The sequence below is a fragment of the Larimichthys crocea genome, chromosome III (genome assembly GCF_000972845.2).
Source record: "Larimichthys crocea isolate SSNF chromosome III, L_crocea_2.0, whole genome shotgun sequence".
Lineage (NCBI taxonomy): Eukaryota > Metazoa > Chordata > Actinopteri > Sciaenidae > Larimichthys > Larimichthys crocea.
In genome coordinates this window covers 52022094-52043460 of record NC_040013.1, presented here as the reverse complement: position 1 = coordinate 52043460, position 21367 = coordinate 52022094, and the positions used below count along the sequence as shown (strand labels likewise).

Here is a 21367-nt window from a genome sequence, read left to right as displayed (position 1 = left end):
ATGTGCACAATGTGCCACAATAATGTCACACTCAGTGATGCTGAGAGAAGCTCAGCCTATGTAATAATGTCATACTAAATGGTGTGTGATGATTTTTGTATTAGTTTGAACTTACAGGGTGCTGCATACACACATACAAGTTATTTTTAGTAATTCACACACACACACACGCACATGCACGCACGCACGCGCACATGCACACATGCACACACACACACACACACACACACACGCACACACACACACACACACACACAGCTCCCTAATATTACAAAATGTCTTTCATGTATTTCTCTTTATGTGACTCATGCAGGTCTTAAATGTCTTTAGAATAAGGCCCAATCTCCTCAGCTGGCTTTGATGTTCTCAGCATTATTATTTTCCTCAGAAATCATGTGTATTTTTAAATTGAGAGTGGCACAGCAGCTCACATGAGATCCATATAGGTATTTCATTTATGATGAGGAGAATAGAGAGGTTTCATAAGTTTCATCCACATAGGGACCTGTAGATGAGGACTTACTCCCTCTATTGATATAAAAGGCTCATTCTAACAAAAACATAAATATTTGTATTATTTATTTTCAGGTAATTAAAGATTAATCAAAACATAGTTATGAATATTTAACTTTTCTCCTGTGTTAGCTTTCTGCTACCATCCCCGGTGTTAACGAGTCGGTTTCGACCCGTGTCTTAAATCAGCTTTAAAATACACTAAAACAATCACCTATCATCCAATTTTTTTGTCATCTCTTGGTTACCTTGTTAGGCTCCCTTATCCATGAAAATGTTGGTTAATATTTTTGGTGTGGGTCTCTGGGCTTTTTTTTTTTTTTGTCAGTATACCTCTCGATTTCAATAAAAAAAAGAAAAATTAACCTCAAGAAAATCATATAAATAAATAAAAGGTTGTTGTGTTGCCTGAATATTACTGAGGGGTATAGAATACATATCTGAAATAAATTTGCTTGATTTATGTTTTCATTTTAAAATTAATAACTGTATTAACATCTATGGTGTTATGGGTCAGTTTCGACCCATATATATTTTCTTCAAGAAAATGAAAAAAATATATATTTTTGTCAGCAATAGAACTTTAATATAAACACATTGGAGCATAGAACAGGTCATAACACAAAATATTGATTTGCAAGTTCAAACAAACAACAACCAATCAAACAAATCAAACCAATAGAAATCAATCGCTACTTCCAAAACTATTAGAAAGCTAAATCAGAGTAAAAGTCTCTGTGTGCAAAAACACGCTTGTGTGTGTGTGTGTGTGTGTGTGTGTGTGTGTGTGTGTGTGTGTGTGTGTGACTGGGAGGGGAGGTGGCTGTCAGTGTGTTGGCTGACAGTTCACTTATGATTTAAATTTTGGCTCTAATTATTGCTTATTTTTATAACCAGGTCGAAACCGACCCTAACACCACAAAGGACATAATTTCAACCAGAGCATTTTATAATGTAGTGAAAAAAAATGTTTTGTTTAATTTCGTTGAAATCAAGGTTCCTGACAAAGTCAAAAAGCACTAAACACATTTGAAGTAATTCCTTTATGCATTTAGTTTGTATAGTTTTCCAATAATCCATATTCCTACAATAAGTCTCTTTAAATCAACCTCTCTGGGCATGCAGAGTCTGTGTCACGCTCTCCAGCCTGCTCTTTCCCCTGCGCAGAGTCCTTCAGAGTCTCCATGGCAGCGCAGTGTCGGTCTCCGTCATGAATTCTGGATGAACTTATTGATTCAATTATAAAACTGATCTAAATGTCTGCACTATTTATTATTGATATCATCGTGAAAACTGTATAAAGTGGAAAATAGCGGACGACACAGAGCACTTTTATTTTCCCTGCTCATATTCAACAGTGGACTCTTGACATCTGCGAGTTGAACAGCATCTGACAGCACGGAGGCAAGTCATGTTCACGTTTCTCCATAGATTAACCTGTGGCGCACGACAGCACCTTCTCTCAGACACATGTTAACTTCACGGAGCTCTGACTCAGAGCTCCAAAGATACTCCTGAAACGACAGCAATATAACGTAACTAAAAGGAGTTCAAACAACTTTGTCAGCATCATCTCTCCAGCACAAAGACAACAAGAGGGTAAGTAAGTTTTTTATTTTTATTTGCATGTTTCTTACTGATTCATGTTTCACTTTTTGAGATTGTGGGCGGATTGTAAAAAATAAATATGCTTATATATCTGTTATATATGTTACGGTGAAATAAGTTAATTCATTCGTTTTAGTTACTGGATTGTGTCTCTGCTATTTTAAAAGAAGAACATTTCATCAGTGAACATCATTTCACACTGTGCTCCACCAGCATCAGTGTCTCTATAAAACAATAATCACGATGTGGACTACACACATTTTTTTCTTGTTATCAGGTCAGATCTATAGTGATTCCGAGGCTATAGGTCTGTTCATATAGAGAGCAGCACAGCGTTGCACAGTATGCATTCATACAATCCAGATATATTTACTGTAATTTATATACATGTATACCATCATAGATATCGGCATATTGCAGACATATTGTTTCATGCATGTTAAGTAATATGATATATAATGCAGAAAAAAATGCTTGTTATATATTGGTGTCACTGATATGTTTTTGTATATATATGTACAGGAGATGTCTGAGTTGATAAGTAGTGGGCGAGAAATGTATAGTACTGAGGCAAGCAGCACAGAGTAAGAGAGAAGAAGCAGCTCTCAGCGATGTTAACCAGAATTGGTCAACAATAAAATGATTAACTTGTCTTAAACATTCTTTATAATGAAGTGTATTATTTGCCTTCTAGTCATACTGGTTCAAAATCGATGCACAATTCAGAAAAGGTTGGGACGATATTTAGATGATTTAGATCAGAGGTGTCCAAACTTCTTTTAAAGAAGGCCAGATATGATAATGTGAAGATGCCCGGGGGTCAATACTAACATTTTAAAAATAAAAAAAATACCAATAAAAGTTACACACAAATCCACTGTTCTGTAACAATTTTGTTTTCATTTTCACAGTTTCACAAAATAATTTTTTCAATGATTTGATCAAAGAGTAAATAGAATTTTTAGTAATTAAAGGCTTTCTTTCATTGACTACAGCTCTACATACTTAAAATGCCTTATGGTCTGCTTTTTAAAGTGCTTTGGCACAACTACTGCATTTTGAACATTAACATTAACAAACTATGAATGCTACAGTTTTTCAGGTCAAGACAGTAGTGAAAGTTGATATAACAGGAGATCTGTGGTTGTGAGTTTCCACTGATGCTCATTCAGTGCATAATGCAGGTTTCTTATCAAAAACTCTGAGACTATGAGACAGATGGTAGAGTTAGAGAGCATGTATCAAAGTTGATTTATTCATCATTTTTGCAAAACAGAATTGTACAATGGGATCAAGTGCAGTGGTCAGCATATCAAGTTGAGGAGTCTCACAGTCTGAGCAAAGAAGTCTGGCGGTCCTCATTAAAATTACAATTCCCTCGTCGATGTAACATGTCGATGCTCAATTGCCTGAAAGACATTTGAAAAACTGTCTATGAGGAGAGATCCAATGTGATTACAGAATTACATTAGAGTAATCAGTTGATTTAGCACTGAACTCACAAACAGCAAAAAGATCAAAATCGATGCAGCAGAACCAAAGATATTGTTATATTTATATATATAGTTCATCCATTTTTGAAGAGAACAAGAAGTTAAAAGTGAGGCCAGCAGAAAATACAGTCATGAGTAACGTTGATGCCATCCAAGGTTAAATTATTCGAACTTTTTGATGTACTACCCTTCAGGCCGCTGAGAAAACTGCAACAATTAATATGATATGGTATTACGCTCTCTATCTCTGATTCTCTGACTCTCTCATGTGTCACCTGCAGTGGTGTATGGTAGTCCTTGTACCCCGGCCACTTGAACCACAGTATTCAAGTGGACAATACATATTCATGGAGCTGAATGAGTATTTTAAGGCTTCAACTTTAAGTGAATTTCTGTTCGATATGTAATACAGTATGAGGAGACTTTTTCAGTAAATTGAAAAAAGATGAAAAATGTGAATTAATATATATTTCCATCAGTTACTGTTACCCAATTATACAACAAGTATAAGCAACTGACCGAGCAATCTGATTGGTCAACTAGACATTTAGAGCGTGCTCAAATCAGCATGATAGCACACCTGACTCATCACTAAAAACATTACTCCGTCATTTCCACATTGTCACATCCTGAAAATATAGAACATGTAAACAAATACGAATAAGTCCACTGGAAGTCAACTTTAATAAAGTAATACATCTGAATTTACAATTTCAGCTTTCTTTAATGAATATTCTGTATGTTATGGAGCTGTTAGACCGCCTCGTTAACACAGGTGTGTACCTCGTCAGGTTAGTGAAAATGTTGTTTTTGAAGACTAAAGGTGGACTAATGTGGACTGAAGAGGCTATTCCATTAGATAAGAACATGTTGTTAATGTTGGAAATGATTACATCGATCTTTGTTCAATACATTTTGACTTTTGGACTTTACAACTCTGTGGAGTTACTGGAAATGTTTGGATCATCCTCCATCAGCTGTGCCGGTCAGTTGCTCAAGTTCACAGATTTAGGAGGAAAATCTGTCCATGGATAAATCTCTTTTTCAGCAGATATCTCTGTCACTACAAGGCTGAACTAGCAAAGCATTTTAGTGTTTATATGTGTGCTATTTATTCAGTTTGGGAAACTCCACCATCTCCATAAGCTTTGACGTGACTAGAAATCATCTCCGTTGCTAGGTTGTTACTAAAGCTTGTCCTACTTGCTGGAGTAGTAATATAGGAGTCTATTGCTGTGACTGACTGTTTTCCAGATATCGTATCTCCATGGAAACTGAGATCAAAACAGAAATGGCGAGCAAAGAGATGTTTTGAGAGCAAATTGCTCCCAAACATGAATATTTTATTGAAATTGGTAATTGTTGTATACCACAATATTACACTCAATGGCGGAGAACAATGTTGAGAGCACGATGCAAATATGGCAACTCTGTTCGTTTCATGTATTAATCTGAGGGAAGATTAGTCTCCTCGTCTCTTTGTGCCACGTCTGCCAACTTTCACTTGGTCATATTTTAGTTTTGGTATTAAGAATTTCTTTTTATTGTTATGCATTTATTTGTTCTGATTGTGTCACTTATTGTTTAGATGCCCAGAATGAAAATGTGCTTTCAAACTGATCTGCAGAGATCAACATAATTATTCATTACTGCATGCAATATAAAGTACTGTAGCCAGTAAGACGAGGTGAGATCTTACTCACCTTACAACAGATCAATGAAATTTCATCCATGCGACGCTAATTCATTTGGAATGCAAATTGTCTTCATATTCAACACATAGGAGCAGTCACCTACATGTACCCTCTAAACAACAGTTTGGTGGCTAACAAGAACTTTTCACTGCGTCATCTCCAACAAAAGTGCAAGGATGCCATTAGCTGAAATTAGACCACATCACTTGTGGAAATTGTCAGGTATTTTCAAGTCATATTAATCAAAAAGCAAAATTTTTCCTTTTTGTCAGATGAAGTGAACAAGTTGCTGTTTAATTAGAAGCAGCGTGCAGAGTGCAACACATGTATAAGTCCAAAAAAAATGTGTTTTGTGAACAGGCAGGAGATAAATTCCCTCACTGAAAAATGAATCACCTCAAAAGGTCATTTTAAATCATCATAATAACATTTAAACGGTATACATCTGCTTCCACAGTGATGTCATGCAAAATTCTTTCACCCTGAGTTTGACATTTCCAACTTCCTAAGGGAGTGCTGGAATTAGCTTGTCTCCACTTTGTGCCTTTAGGTGGACACCTATGTGAGCCATCACTTTGAATATTAACAAGCACAGTACATGATGATACATATTGCACAAAGTCTGACACTGTTGAGTCATGTAGCACTGGTGTTGCCAGTGAGATGTATGTCTCATATGTCTTATGTGTCTTCAGACTAAAAATACTGATCGTGTTCAGTGTCTTGTGGTTTAATTGCTAACATTAGCTTGTTAATAGGCTCAAAATAGCAATGCTGACAGGCTGAACTTTACAAGATGTTAATCACATTCATTATCTTTTTTTTCTTTTAATTAGCACTCAAAACAAAGTACAGCTAAAAGCTGTCATTAGTTTTGCAGATATTTAAAAAACAAAAAACAAAAAAAAACACCAGCAGGTTAAATGGCTGTGCTTGTAATTATTATTATTTATTTTCAGGTTCACAAGAAAATTATCCCGCTATCCTGAAATGAAAACACTTGTCAAGACAAGCCAGCATGCAAACAGAGTGAGAGGGGTTAGGGGATGGTGTAGAGGCTGGATTGTAAGTGGGCCAAAGACTCAGAAAAGACAAAGGGGAAGAAGGAAACAGAAGAGAAAACAAGGATAGACATGTCTGTCTAACAAGTTATGTTCACAGTTATATCAGAAGGACAACTTGCTCACTAAAAGCCAAAATAACTCATCATTATATTGAAGCTTAATGAATTGGGGCATTGATATTTTATAAGTGTGCTAATGCTAATACTATATGTCATTACAACCTATAGAAAGCCCTTCACTGTTAATCAGAAGGGCTGACAAGGAGCCATTTACTTTTCTCTAGTGGAAAGTAGTTTGACATGTTCACTTAAGATATCTGTAAAACAGTAACATGTAACAGTATATATTTTCAGATGTAGATATTACATTTGATATCTTTATTTTAATTATAGACTTCAGTAATTGCTTTTGACATAAATGGATTGATTGTTATGTGCTAGTCTATTATTTTCTCAGAATCTAATTATCTATGATTAAATTCTGAGGAGGCAAAATGTATTGCAATGATTCGAATAAATGCATGGATTGTATCTACTTCTTGTTATCAAATTATCATACTAATTCTGAGGCTGACTTCAATAGGCGCTTACATCAGCTGGCATCTGACTACAATAGTTGTACATTGTTGGAATATTGTTGATATTATCAGGGCTTATGCCACAAATGAATGCAAATAGATATATCCATTTTTAGCCTGCCCTTGTGAAGCCTTGCTGTCATACAAATGATTGCCTACAGCTCGTTTTGTGTATTTGCATCACCAGGGTGCCTCTGTGCCAGCACCCAGCACAGGACTTGTCTCACTCTGTGCAGTGAGCTTTGCCCCGAGCACATGCACCCCATGAGATAATATGTTCTTCGAGGTTTTGCTGGCAGCATTTGCTCTTCATATGGGTTGGCATTTCCCACACGTTTGCTCGAGCAAATCCTCTTGATGCTTCAGCTTTGCAGTCCAGTCAAATCAAACAATGGTGAATGCTGCAGTCCAGCTCACTGCTCTCATCTGCAAAAATAAAAAAGGATGCTCCTGATGTCTGTTTCTACAGAAACAGGACATCAGCCATCATCACCATCGCAGCAGACCTGTAAATGTTAAAGCAGACTGTTAGCGGTATACGTTACATTCACTTCACCTTCTGTTGAACAATCTGTTTCTCTGAGTGTCTTCTTTGTTTTCCTCTCCTTCTTTTTTTGTGATTAACAAATTTTGTTATTATTTCAACAACAACAAAAATCAATAATATAGAGATAGAGATAATTTGTTAACAAATAAAATGATTAAAAGTAATAATAACAAAATAAAATACATACAGAAATAAGAAGAATCACTGTTATGTATTTATCCACAATTAACTGAAGACTTGCGTCTCTCCACTATATAAACCCTTCAGGAGCAAGTATTCACCCCACTTTGCTTCATATAGATCCAGTCTACCCTGTTGTTTATATGACATTTTTTTAAATGCTTCAACTCGTGCCATCTCCACAGCCCACTTTTACAGAGAGGGCAAACCCTCCATCTTCCATCCCCTGATAAGTATTTGTCTGCCAATAATAATACTGGTTTGGACATAGCTTTTAATATGTTTATTGTCTTGTCAGAACTGAATGATCACCCAAAACAAATAATCTAGGACTAAATGGAATTTGCATCTCTTTAATCTCACATCGATTATCATAAATATTGGTCCAGAATTGTTGGACTTTGTCACATGAACTAAATTACCTTCCCCAGACTTGCATTGCCAACAATTTAATGTGGATAATAATCTTAATCTAAATAATCTGGAAGGAGTCCAATACAAACAATGTATAATTTGGAATTGAATGAGGTGTACTCTTGCATCCCTTGAAACAACTTTAACATTTTTACAAATTCTGTTCCAATCCTCATCACTGAATGTCAAGTTCAGATCCGTTTTTCATGTCTTCTGCAGAGCTGAAATGGGCCGATTACCAAGAGTCTGAATCATCATAGAATAATAGACAGCTGCCTTGTGTCCTTTTTCAAAACGGTTTAGATTTTTATCTAGGAGTTCTGCATTGTGGGGAACCAATGCCGTTTTCCTCTCTTCTTGTTGGGTTCTGTTTTTTCATAGGCTGTTAGAACTTTAAGTGATTATATATCACAGTAATTACTTAACTGTGTTAGTGTTCAATAAGCTCACTGCATGTGTTATTAAATGTGAAAGAAAACTCATGACGGCGAAATAAAAAAAACAGTTACATTGTTTCTATTGCAATCACCTGCATTTATCTAATATATTAAAATTGTATTGAATCACTGAAAAAGGTGAATCTGACCTTTGAATAGACATTTTTTCAAAGCAGCCATTTTGACATAAAATAGTCTTCAGTGATACTGATTAAGGTTCAGTTCCATTCAGGTCAAAGAGTCAAAGGTGCATGTTGGCTCACTGGAAAGGCTCTGCTGTAATAAATGGAACTGAACCTTAATTCATATCACAGAAAACATTTGTGTTGACTCTACTCTACCTAAATTATGGAATTGATCAGCTGGTCCCTCAACGCAATTGATACTATTTTTTCACGAAGGAATGCTGGTCCGGGAGAACCGACATGTCCTGACGGGACTTTTGCTGCTGGGTACGCGATGGACTCTTGGAGCAAGTGGAACGTCGTCTGCCTGGGAGCTCTGTCCCTAGAAGACATCGAGGATTTCTACATATTTGGATCTCTGATAGCAGGTGTCCTAATGATTGGCATCGGGATGGCCCTGATCTATCGAAAAATTGGGAAGCTGGCAGCCAAAACAGAATCCCCAAAGCTGTCGGCTGTCATCACACACCATTGCGGAGCCATTGCTGACCAGGTGAAAGGACTACAGCAGAAGGTGACACAGATTGAGGAACTGTTACGTGACACCGCAGTCCGGTCTGGGGAGACTCGGAAGAGGCTCGACCAAATCTGTGATCAATCTGTGGATACCCCCCGACGCTTGGATACCATCATGAACACGTTTTCGGAACTGGGTAGAAACATCTCCACCCAGGCCGCGATCAGTGTTACGCGCCTGGAGGAGGTGACTAGGGGTCTCTCGGCCCTGCAACGGAATCTCGAGTTGGGGGGCAGGCAGGATTAGGTTTTTTAGACTAAATTGTCAATTTTTCCTGAATCCCTAAAATGAAATGTTTTTCTTGCTTTTACTGTCCCTGCTAAAATCGCATCTCAGAGGTCTTTCAATGCAGTTTACTTGTCTTATCTATGCTCCACGGCACTGGACACTCCAAGGACACTCCAAGGACACACAGCTGTGTAAACAACAGCTCACAATGAACAAAAAGAACATCATATCAATTTGGCAAGGCTGACTCCACGTATTGTAATCTCTCTGCCCTATAGTCATACTGCCTGGGTCGTCACATGTTTCTCTTCTTTCCCTATCTGTACCCCGACCCCATCTCTCTCCTAAAATGTGATCCAACAAAAAAGACACCTCATGTAAACCAATCCAATGTATAATGTCATATGTGTTTGTGATTGTTTTTTTGCCTGTAACTGCACTTTTTTTTCTTTTTCTTAAAAATGGTGGCGCGAGCAAATGGCTGGCAGCCGTAACCGAATTTCCCTTTTAGGGATCAATAAAGTCCTATCCTATCCTATCCTATCCTATCCTATCCTATCCTATCCTACTATTTCATATTTGCTGTGAAAAAGGTAAATTAGAGCTGAGTCATTCCTGACCAACACTGAAATATCATTCTTGAGAATGTGTACTTAACTAAACAAAACCCTTTAATGTTTACATCACGACAGGACAAGTTCACATCCTGACATACCGCCTCCACTTTTCACAATCTCTGGTGCGTCTTGCAGATACCACTTTATGTATCAGATATGAGTGACGTACTGTACAGTATCCATGCTCTCAGCTATGTATGTTGAATATAAAAAAGAAAATTAGCTGCATGGCAGAAAAACGTTTACAACCCGAAAATACATCAGGTTATTAGTCAGAGATTTGCTTTTACTTACAGTGACTTGTTGGGTCACACCACTACACACAGTTTGCACAGACAAGTTTTTCCACAGACCACCTACTGAAATGTGCCTTTTCAGCTCATTGTAAAATGCCAGAGAGACAGTCAAGTCTGTCTTTAATAGTAGTGCTTTTACTTCCGCCTTGTGAAATTAAAAGCTTGACACACTTGCCATTATGGTTGCTACGTTATGATTGGCAGTCAGATGACACAACACAGATTTTCCAGACGAGACATCCTTGCTGAGTCAAGTGTTGTTTCCAGAATGAAATCTGTTGCATACGTTAAATGGTTTGTTTCATATGTTGAGTGATATTTTTGAGACGATTTGTTCCAAATTGAATTCTAAGTGATCTCTTCTCTTCATGATTTGTTTTCCCCTGGTTCATCAAAAGGATGGAGACACTAAACAACGTGGACAAGGAGGGGATGGAACTGGAGGGATCAGCCACCACGGCAGCTGTTACAAACACCACCCTAGATGAGGCAGCCAACATCACCAACATTACCTTTTTCCCCTATTATCAGCACTCTCTGTATGTGGCTGCCAGCTACATTCTGGCGTATTTCTTCATCTTCCTGCTGTGTATGGTGGGAAATATCCTGGTGTGTCTCATTGTACTGAAAAACCATCGTATGCGCACAGTCACCAACCTCTTCATCCTCAACTTGGCTATCAGTGACCTATTAGTAGGCATCTTTTGCATCCCTACAACACTGGTGGACAATCTCATCACAGGTAATCCTCTCCTCTGCAATAACACGTCACCAGTGTGCTGCAGGAAAGTTCTCAGAGTTGTTTTGGAGACAGACATATTGCACTGCGTGTGTGTGTTTGTGATGCTACACATTTTGACTGGATCTCAATGCTTTACCAGCTTTAATTTAATACCACTACAATGGTGCAACAGGTCACACTAGACTGTGATGCTGCTACATGTATCCTTGATAGAGATGTATAGAAAAAGTTACAATAGCATGATTATTTAGTATCAGGTCATATCTGCTAGATTTCTAAAGCCACTCAGTCCTCAGTAAAAGAAAATCGTGTCCAGTTCTCCGCTCTCTGTGCTTGTCTCTAAATGGAATAAAAGCAACCACTTATGAGCAACAGTACATGAATAAACATGAATATTTGGTGAATTATAATTTATTATTATAAGTTATTTTTTGTTTGAATGTTAGAGTGGGAAGTACATGGGGGGCTAATTAGGGTGTGCAACACAAGATCATCTTTTATCAGTATAGGAAACCTGTGGTTCTGTCCATTGCACAGTAATCATGTTCTTTGTCCTCACTTGTATGAAGAGACATGACAGGTGAGACAGGACAAGACAGACTTTGAGAAAATGATGATGATGGTGATGTATGAAAAATGATTTAGTACAGATAGTAATGAGAAAAATTGACTTGAATTTTCCTGGCAGAGGTGGCTCCTTTACACCTCTTTGTGTTGAATTATAGAGGGCAGAGAAAATTTAGCTGAATTTATTTTGCATTACTTGAGGTCGGCATAGATCCGGGTTTAACTCGTGATTGATTATATTATTATTTTCAGCTTGAGAGCCAGTCTCCCTTATATTCCAGTTTAGGAATTCTAGTTGAGTCATGGTTGGAATTCTGTAAGTGTAAGCGTGACTGTGAGTGAAGAAGAGTGACAGTGAAAGAGAAAGAAAGACAGAGAGAGTGAGTGATTGAGTCCATGTGTGAGAGGCAAGCTCTTATATTTACCCATGCCATTGCTAGATTGCTAGAGAAAAGCCATGGACTGGTGTCAGAATCATGGTATAGCTGTTCTTTTATGTTAGTTTGTCCACAACCAAGTCAGCACATTCATTGATTTGTGTGTTTTGTTTTAGGATAGGACAGAGAACTTTGCATCATTCATATGTTTTGCGCAGGAATCGATAACTGAGTCCATATTTATTGTCTTTGTCTTCCCTTCCTTTACCTTTGATAAGAAAATCTGGTTGTTTTGTAAATGTTAAATCAGACCTTCATGGTTTAAATTTCTGCAAAGAAACTACAAATGACGGAGATGAACAAGAAGAAAAGTGCTCGGGCCAAGAAACTGTGAATGGACATGAGACCAGTGGATATTTGTACTTTGGTCTGATGAATCGAAATTTAAGATTTTTGGTTCCAACCGTTGTGTTTTTGTGAGATAACGAAAAGGTAAACAGATGTTATCTGCATGTGTGGTTCTGACTGTGAAGCATGGAGAAGGTGTGATGGTGTTGGGGTGCTTTGCTGGTGACACTGTTGGTGATTTATTCAAAATTTAAGGCACCAGTATGAACCAATGAACCAATATGGCTACCGTAGTATTCTAATCTAACAATGAACCAAAACACACCTGCAGGCTATGTGAGGCTGTTGGACCAGGAAGGAGAATGATGTTGAGTTGAGTTGAGATGGTTTGGGATGAGTTATTGTTGTGGAGAAATTGCTGAAGTCAATGGTCAATGGTGAGGTCAGGAAGGAAGAAAGTGTTCAGGAGCCTCTGATGTCTTATGTGCTGTATTATTTATTGACGCTTGGCCAAGGAGAATTAGAGACACTCATCAGAAGTACCTGAGTCGGTCTCACATTCTGCTGAACTCATCCTGGTGGTCAGACTTTAAACCCCAAGATAACACCACAAGTACTATACACCCAGAATCAGCCAAAGTGAATGTCTTTACCCATGGAGGTGTTTTTGTCAGCATATTCTAGTCTGGGGACACAGATGTCTGTTTACGAAGATTGGAACGTCAACGGCAAGCTATCTATTATGACTAGGAAGGCAGAAATAGGTCTCTTCGACCCTGGCCACCTATCGTTTTTAACCAAAGCCAAACAACAATACTGCCGAGGACCTTAAGGCCCCCATGTGACCTCATGTAACTAAAGGATAGAAAATTCCATAACAAGTTGGACCATAGAGTGAAGGAAAAGCAGCCAACAAGTGCTCAGTATGTTTGAGAACTCCTTTAAGACAGTTGGAAAACAGGTAACGACTTCATGAAGCTGACTGAGAGAATGCCAAGAGTGTGCAAAGCTGTCAATAAAGTAAAAGTTGTAGAAGTTAACTTTTTGTTTACCACATAATTCCATATGTATTATTTCATAGTCTAGTGTATTCAGTTCTTTTCAATATCAACAATGCAGAAAGGCAAACAAAACACACTAAAACACTAAGAAAATGAGCTGATTGTGGGTGGACGACTAAACTGTGCACAAGAATGGCATTAAGACAGGTGAGAACAATAACAAGCTCACCTATTATTATCTTCACTTAATGCTTTCTTCAAACAAGTGTGAACATACACAGTGTATAATATATAGAAGTGTGAGTTTCACAGTTCAGCTATTTGACCTCACAGAGCCCTGCCCCTTTCCATCTTGAACAACATAAATCTCAGGTATTGATTTTTCCTCTCTGCCAACAGCAACACATGGCACTGAGGACAGAACTAGAACAGAACTTTTTTAATTATAACCTCAGGGACACTGATGTATATGATCAAATTAAGAAAGAAGTATATACGTCTCCACTCCATCTGTCTACTAGTGAACTATATCAATATCCACAGTTCTTACACAATCAGAAATTCAGGTCTCCGTCTGTCTTGATCTCATGGCATACCACAGGTGTCAGTAATCATCTAGATAGTTGTTGCATGAGAATCTAGCATTGATGTACAACTTTGAGGCCTCAGTAGTTAAATAATTCCTAATGTGTTGATTCCATTCACAACTTTTTAAACTCATGTTTTGAATGTGAGTCTATTATGATGCCTTAATAAGGAAACGTGTGCACTTCGTCTTCCTGCTACTATAACATTGGAGTCATTTGCAGACTTTGAAAAGAACAAACACACAACAAACAAAGTTTGTAACAACAGAGGACCCAAAGCTTACCCATTTGAACGAGATGAGAAAACAGCATTAAAATATGTCTACAGCTATCAGTGACATTTTGGCCACATTGCAGCATGAACAGGGAAGATACAGGACAATGTTTACTGCAGACCAGCAGATGACCTGTTGGCCAAAAGTTTTTATCCTGAAAAGTTCTGGCCAAGTTCAAAATATTGTGTTGCTTGCTTGATTGCTTGACAAACCACTGAAATATTCAACATGGAAAAAATGTTGAAAAATGAAAGAAATAGGACCAGTTCTGTAAACCATTCAAGTGTGGGCCAAAGAACCACATGTGATCAGTAACAAAACAAATTCTGTTTAATTTTATGGAAAACTGACTACTGATCACTGATACTAAGGAGTAATTCTAAGAGAGATAAGTCAAATTATTAGTACAATAAATTCGGCTCCAGTGTGTAGCTAAGAAGCAGTACACAGCAGATATGCATTTATAGTCACAATATGGAAAGGGGAAATAAAGCAGTGTTCATTAAGAGCATTCCTGGACTTAGATGGACCCATCCACATCCTCTTTTATTTTTTGTGTAATTTCCATCCATTCCCTGCAGCTCCCGCACATATCTTATAAAGCCGTCTGTGTTGCAAGTAGCTGACTAAAGACACTAGCCAGATGAAGTGTCACTACTGCTGTATTCCTTGGCATGCAATGCAGTGAAAAATCCAGACAAATCTTTTAGTTTTGATTGTCCTCTACAGTTTTACTAAGAGTGGAGCAGTTGACTAAGCAGTTACAGAACGAACCCACGTAATTAGCAGAAAGGTTGGGAACCACTGAAGCAAACAGACTTTAAGAATTTTTTCACCAACTAGTTAAAAGTGGGTCCCACGTCTTAGAGAAATACACCTAAATTTAGAATCATGATTTCTGTCTAATGTTATATATAGGTATATAGGCTGTTGTTACTGCACAAGCACAAACCCACCCGCCTCCCAAAAAATCTATTTTCTCTCGCATCTTATGTGTACAGTTCAATACCTGATATTCACAATTAGGCAGTGAAACTGGAAAAAAACCAGAGTAAGAGAGAAAAATAGCTCTCTTTGCACTGTGAGTCATGAGGGAGAGCACACAGTTAAAGCACTGGATAAGGATAACAAACAATCAAACAGTCACAAGTGACAAAGCACTCAAACCAGAGTGAGAACATTAGAGATATGCTGCAGATTGAACAAAAGTGCCTAGGGAGTAAATAGATAATTAGAATTAATATGCATACATATGCAAACTGCAGTTCCTTGAATGGCCACACCAGATCGATCAGTCGCCATAAGCCCCCATTTTAAATGTCTAACTTCACAGCAGAAATAAACATCTATACAGCCTGATACAAAAAACTGTATAATCTCTATAGCTAATTTTCCTGTTCCCCTGTTGAAGTTGGACATTTTAATATGGGGAGTTATGGAGGCTGAAATGTTCTGTAGCCAGCCTCAAGCAGCTGCTCAAGGATTTACAGTTTTTAGAACTTCACCACAGGCTTGATTTCCAAGGCACAGAGGCTGTAACTTGGGAGAAACCAGAGCACTTTCGAGGCCCTCTGTTGAACAGATCGCAGATACTGAGAGACGCTTTGCTGAAGCAACAGCACAAACAAAAAGAGATCTATTATATTATATTATATTATATTTATATTATATTATATTATATTATTATAATAAAATATTTCTGGTTCATTATGTAATAATTATAGCCATATATTACATTATAGTGTGTGTGTGTGTGTACACAAGTCAGGATGAGCTGCAAGCATCAGGGGCACCTCTCCCTCGTGCTTTCTGCTGCCTCTGCTCGCTTCTGAGTCTCTATAGTGCTCAGTTACTATAGCAACACCACGGGCATAAACCTGCTCACCACTGCTGAAAAAGTGGAAAAGAAGTATGCAGAGCCTTTAGTAGCAATACCACATAGCTTGTACGCATAATTTTAATAGCTGTTTTACATTTACAATTCTGGTTTGTTTGAATGTGTTCCTTACACTTAATGAGTAGTAGAGGTAACATTTTATACAAGTATGATCTGATCTACAGTAGTTTAATACAGTAGCCAACCAAACCTGATTGGTGTGCATGAGGTCTCTATGTTTTTTATTGTAGCAGACTGGTGTCAATTTCAGGCAATTGGATGAAATTAAACTCAATTAATGGCTGTGTGTAATGGCACTACACTCTGGCGCACCACCTATCAGAAGCTGTGAATTTATCAACACAGCAGTCCTTCTGCCTTCAGATGCGGCTGGGATTCCATTCATTGAAAGTGAAGCCTTTCACACAACAATGTGGATATGAATCTATAATCTTATAACTTGCATAATAGCCCTGTTGACCAATCAATCCTATAAATAGGGCCTTTCTAGTCTTCAATCATTTTTTTGCACTGTTCATAGATGCTGCTGTAATCAATAATCATACTGTCACTACTTCAGCCTTCCTCTACATGCCTCTACAAACTATTGTAAACATTGCCCATTGTGCTGCAAATTCAAGGTTATACTCACTCTGTGAGGAATGTTTGAAGCCTCTGCTTCTTCAGTGACAGGGATGATGAAACAATGTTCATGTAGAAAAAAAGAAAGCAAGGTGTGAGGATACAGATTCTTTAATGTCTCCTTGTGTCCTACTCTTGTTCCTGCCACACTGTAATAATTGTGTAACCTTTCATTACAAATGTTTCTCTGTATTAATGTGTCATTTTTTCTACAGGTTGGCCCTTTTCCAACTCCGTGTGCAAGATGAGTGGCTTTGTGCAGGGAGTGTCTGTTTCGGCATCAGTCTTCACGCTGGTGGCCATTGCTGTTGAAAGGTTAGTGCGTGCTGTGGTTTGAAGGCTAATGCTAAGACTACAAAACTGACACAATTATTAATCTGACAGAAAATTAGAATTAATAAAACATCCACGCGTTCACCACATTCACTGTCTTTGTTTAGCATGTTATGGTGTGTTCACACAGAAAGTGACACGAACTACTGCAGTGTGAGCTTAAAATAAACAGATTTAGCTGCGACTTAGGGCTGCAAAATTAATCAAATATTAATCATAAATAGAAAACTGCATTTCCTGCAGAAAATCTGGTGTGGATGCCTTCTGCCGAAAATGCCTGATGCAAAAATGTGAAATGAGCTGAAAAACAGTGGAATAGAATAAAGTGTGAAATGTTGAAAAAAGTAGAGTATTGTAATGATGTAATGCTGAAAGTATGTAGAAGTACTGGAAATTTAAAGTGTTTGAAATATTTGATTTGAAGTTTGTTCCATTCACGTTGTTTTGTGGAATAAGTATGAATGGTATGAATTAGTGAAATGCATGCCATAAGTGCTGAATGAGCTGAACATAGTGATATCTGAATGAAGTCTGTAGCACATGTATGTAGAAGTAGTGGAAGTTGAAAGTGTTAAAGGTTTGTAGAAAGCATTTATTTAAATGTGAAAGTGCTATAAAAATATTTTGTCCCTAAAATAATGAAGCACTACTGTGATTTAGGCTGTAGTTTATAGTAAAATATTACCAATAGCTAAAATTTTGTAACAGACATGTTTTCAGAACTCTCTCTGTAATAGAAGGAAAGTGATAGAGAGCTCTGCATATGCACAGAAAATCAAAAATATATTCAATAATTTAATACAAAATCAATGTATTAGTGCAAGTTGAAAATATTCAGCTTTCAGAAAAAGAAATGTGTGTATCACAGGGCTCTGCACAGTCCCCAATTTGTTTAAATTTGCACCTATTCGTATCTTTGCATTGACTTCGTGTCACATCACATAAAATATGTGCTTTGTTTCGTGTGAACTTTATGCTAATATTTGCTAATTAGCATTAAACACAAATTAGTTTTGCACGTATTTGGGCACAACTCAAAATATTGGACAAATTAAAAAGTTAAAACAATTTATTAAATGGCAACATGGATATTTGCACCAAATTTCATGGCAATTCATCCAACAGAGACATTTCACTTAAAACCACAAACGTCAGCTTACGGTGACCAAAAGAAAAGTCAGAGGATTATCAAAGTCAGTGTGATTGTCATGTAAATAAAATCAATTAAGAAGATTACTAAGTAGGAAGTTTAATGTTATAACTATGTGTTTGTTTAAATATATTGCTAATTAGTCACAATGTTCTTTTTCTCACGTCTACTGCAGGTTTCGCTGTATAGTGTACCCTCTACAACCCAAGCCGACTGTACGTGTGGCCAAGGCAGCCATTGTGTTAATCTGGTTACTAGCTGTGGCGATCATGTGTCCTGCTGCTGTGGCACTGACTGTGGAGCAAGTTCCTTTCCACTACATGGTGTACAATGATGACTTCAACCACACGCTCCCCCTGTACACCTGCTACGAAAACTTTGCCAACCCTCAGATGAGAAAAGTCTACACAGCGGTTCTGTTTGCACACATCTACCTGGTGCCACTCAACGTCATCACACTAATGTATGGTAGCATCGGTGTGAAACTTTGTTCCTCTGTTTTTGCAAACAGAGAGGCACAGCCGGCCAACGCCACAGGACAGGTTGAGGGTAGAAGGGCTGGTCAGCCAATGATATCCCAGAAAAAGATCAAAGTCATAAAGATGCTTATCTTGGTGGCTTTGCTTTTCATGCTGTCCTGGTTACCACTCTGGACCCTCATGATGATGACTGACTATGCAGGCTTGGACAGAGACCAGCTAGACCTTCTGACCAGCTACATTTTCCCCTTTGCTCACTGGCTTGCTTTCTCCAACTCCAGCATCAACCCCATCATCTACGGCTACTACAATGAGAACTTTAAGAGGGGCTTTCAGGCTGTGTGCAAGTCATGGAGGAGGATAGCCAGGTGGGACAGGAAAGAAAGGTCTGTGCGAGGAACTCGCAGAGGTACTGCCACTAGGAATCACAACCATCTTGTTTTGGGACTGAGAAATCGAGTCCATAATGACAATAAATTGACTGACACAGCAGACAGGAATAGGAGTGCAAGGGTGGCTTCTGTGGTGGTCCACTGAGAGAGTAGTAATGGTGAAGGGACCAAATGTAGCCATAGTATATTGCATTATAGTCCCAAGATAGAGACAATTATCAATCATCTAGCTCCCCAGTTTTTGTCAATGCTTCTGTGTAAATCCATAAATTGCCCATTCTCAGACAACCAAGGCAAACATACCCTTGCTGTAGATTAGCATAACATTGTACTCACCCCTGCAACGTAGAGACAACAGACATTAGGCTTCACATTAGAGTGAAACTAGCTGAGGAAAAAAAAAGGATAAGTAACGTCATTACTGCTCTCCTTTCCCTTGTCAGCAAAAGGAAAGGCTGAGCATCCACATGCTGGGTATGAAGACTGAGGTTTAGTAATGTAAGCCTCAAGATACAATGGCCAGTCAGTATTAATCTCAGGTATAAATAATAATATGAAAAATGAAAAGAGACAGATGTAGACATTGTTCAGTCCAAAGGTGGTGTAATGTAAAGCCACACATTGCCAGCTGTACAAATCTCCTCCATCATAGGATCCATAATCAGGTTGAGCCCTGTTTGAATGGAATTTGGAGAGATTATGTGTAGTTGTGTCATTATTGTTATGTGTGTTCATGCTGTTACACAGAATGGCCTCAGCAAGGAGTAGCAACAAGCGTAGCAACCATACCGCCAAATCAGGCTACTTGCTTTTGCAACATCTATTGTAATATACTGAATGTATACTATACGTTTTATACTGCAAACCATTATTGACCTCAGTGTTTAATTTAGTGTGAAAATGATGATAATCAATGAATCTAGTGGTCAGCCGACAGAAAATGAATTTATCAGTTTATTAAGAAATATATTTTGAGACTGACTTAAACTGTTCAAACTGCTGACTGTAAAAAAAAAAAAGAGTTTAACATTTACATTATAAAATCAAGCATACGGTGGAACCATTCATATCTGTCATTCATCACATAAAATTATTACATTATTATTCTGCCTTTCTCTCCATAAAAAAACTCTTTATTGTGCATTAAAGATCAGTCCCTCACAGAATTGTTGAAACAGGAAATACATCATAAAGTAATGATACCCTATCATAAGACTATCATAAGACAAGTTTCAGCTGACATGCCTCCTTCAACTACATTACCACTCTCTACCCTAGATTAGTTTACAGGTGGGCTGTTAACTTCAGAGAAACTGTAAAGCAGTAAAATTACTGTGAAATAGTTCTGCTAGATGATGCCTCTATGGCAACGTCATATGATGATGGATATTGTAATATATAGTAGTCACTGAAAGCAATCTACCTTAATCTAATCTATAATGAAAAAACTCTACCACAACATTGCAAATATAGTCAGTGACATTTTATTACAATTTATAATATTTACATGAAAGCAATAAATAACCTTACCATTTAAAATGTCCGTTCTGAATAACATTTCATTCAGTAATTGTCTGGGGTTGAGCAAGAGCAAAATATTTAATGTGAGATAAAACAGTTGATACCCCTGGAAAAAAAAATATTGAGATGAACCTGAGACTTCTTTCAAATTATATGTTGGGAAATAGTTGATGTAACCATGTGAAAAGACTTTGATTGATATATTACTGAAATGTGGAGTTAGAGGTTAAAAGGTTTTTCACTAGTTTTCAGTTCAGGATTTTTTGGGCGGTCCTTAAAGGGTGGCTCGATGACACACCGAGGCCACCCTGAGCATACCCCTGCACCCCGAGCAGAGAGATAGAGATTCATTCATGTGTGTTGTGTTGTGTTGTGTTGTTTTGTGATGTTGAGTGTTTCAAAGTTAGTCATGTCACTTTCTGAACTCATCTGACACATTTCAGTCGCTTCAAAATTTCTGCCTGAGGGTATGTGGCTGCAGGGGGTGTGGCTTCAGCACATTTAGCGGACACGCCCCCACAGTCCCGGAGTTGAGAATACTGCTCATTTTTACCCGATTTTGACTTAAAGTGATGCATAATTAACTGTGTGGCTGCTTTGATTGACAGGTGGGTGCTGTTAAACGTGGCTTGTTTGAGTAACCAGGCTTCATTCAGCCTGTCTCAGTTCTGCTGATGATCCACATCTTTGCCAAATTTTAAATTAGC

The 21367-nt window shown here is 37.9% G+C and overlaps 1 protein-coding gene across 1 annotated transcript; it reads left to right on the top strand.

The window, feature by feature from the left end:
* The first annotated feature begins 1858 nt into the window (after positions 1 to 1858).
* Positions 1859 to 20587, top strand: npffr1l2 (neuropeptide FF receptor 1 like 2). The gene is made up of 4 exons (XM_010738503.3): positions 1859 to 2112; positions 10769 to 11112; positions 17001 to 17100; positions 18444 to 20587. The coding sequence occupies exons 2-4, from the start codon at positions 10770 to 10772 to the stop codon at positions 19282 to 19284; spliced, it is 1284 nt and encodes a 427-aa protein (XP_010736805.1). The 5' UTR covers positions 1859 to 2112; position 10769; the 3' UTR covers positions 19285 to 20587.
* Positions 20588 to 21367: the final 780 nt, after the last annotated feature.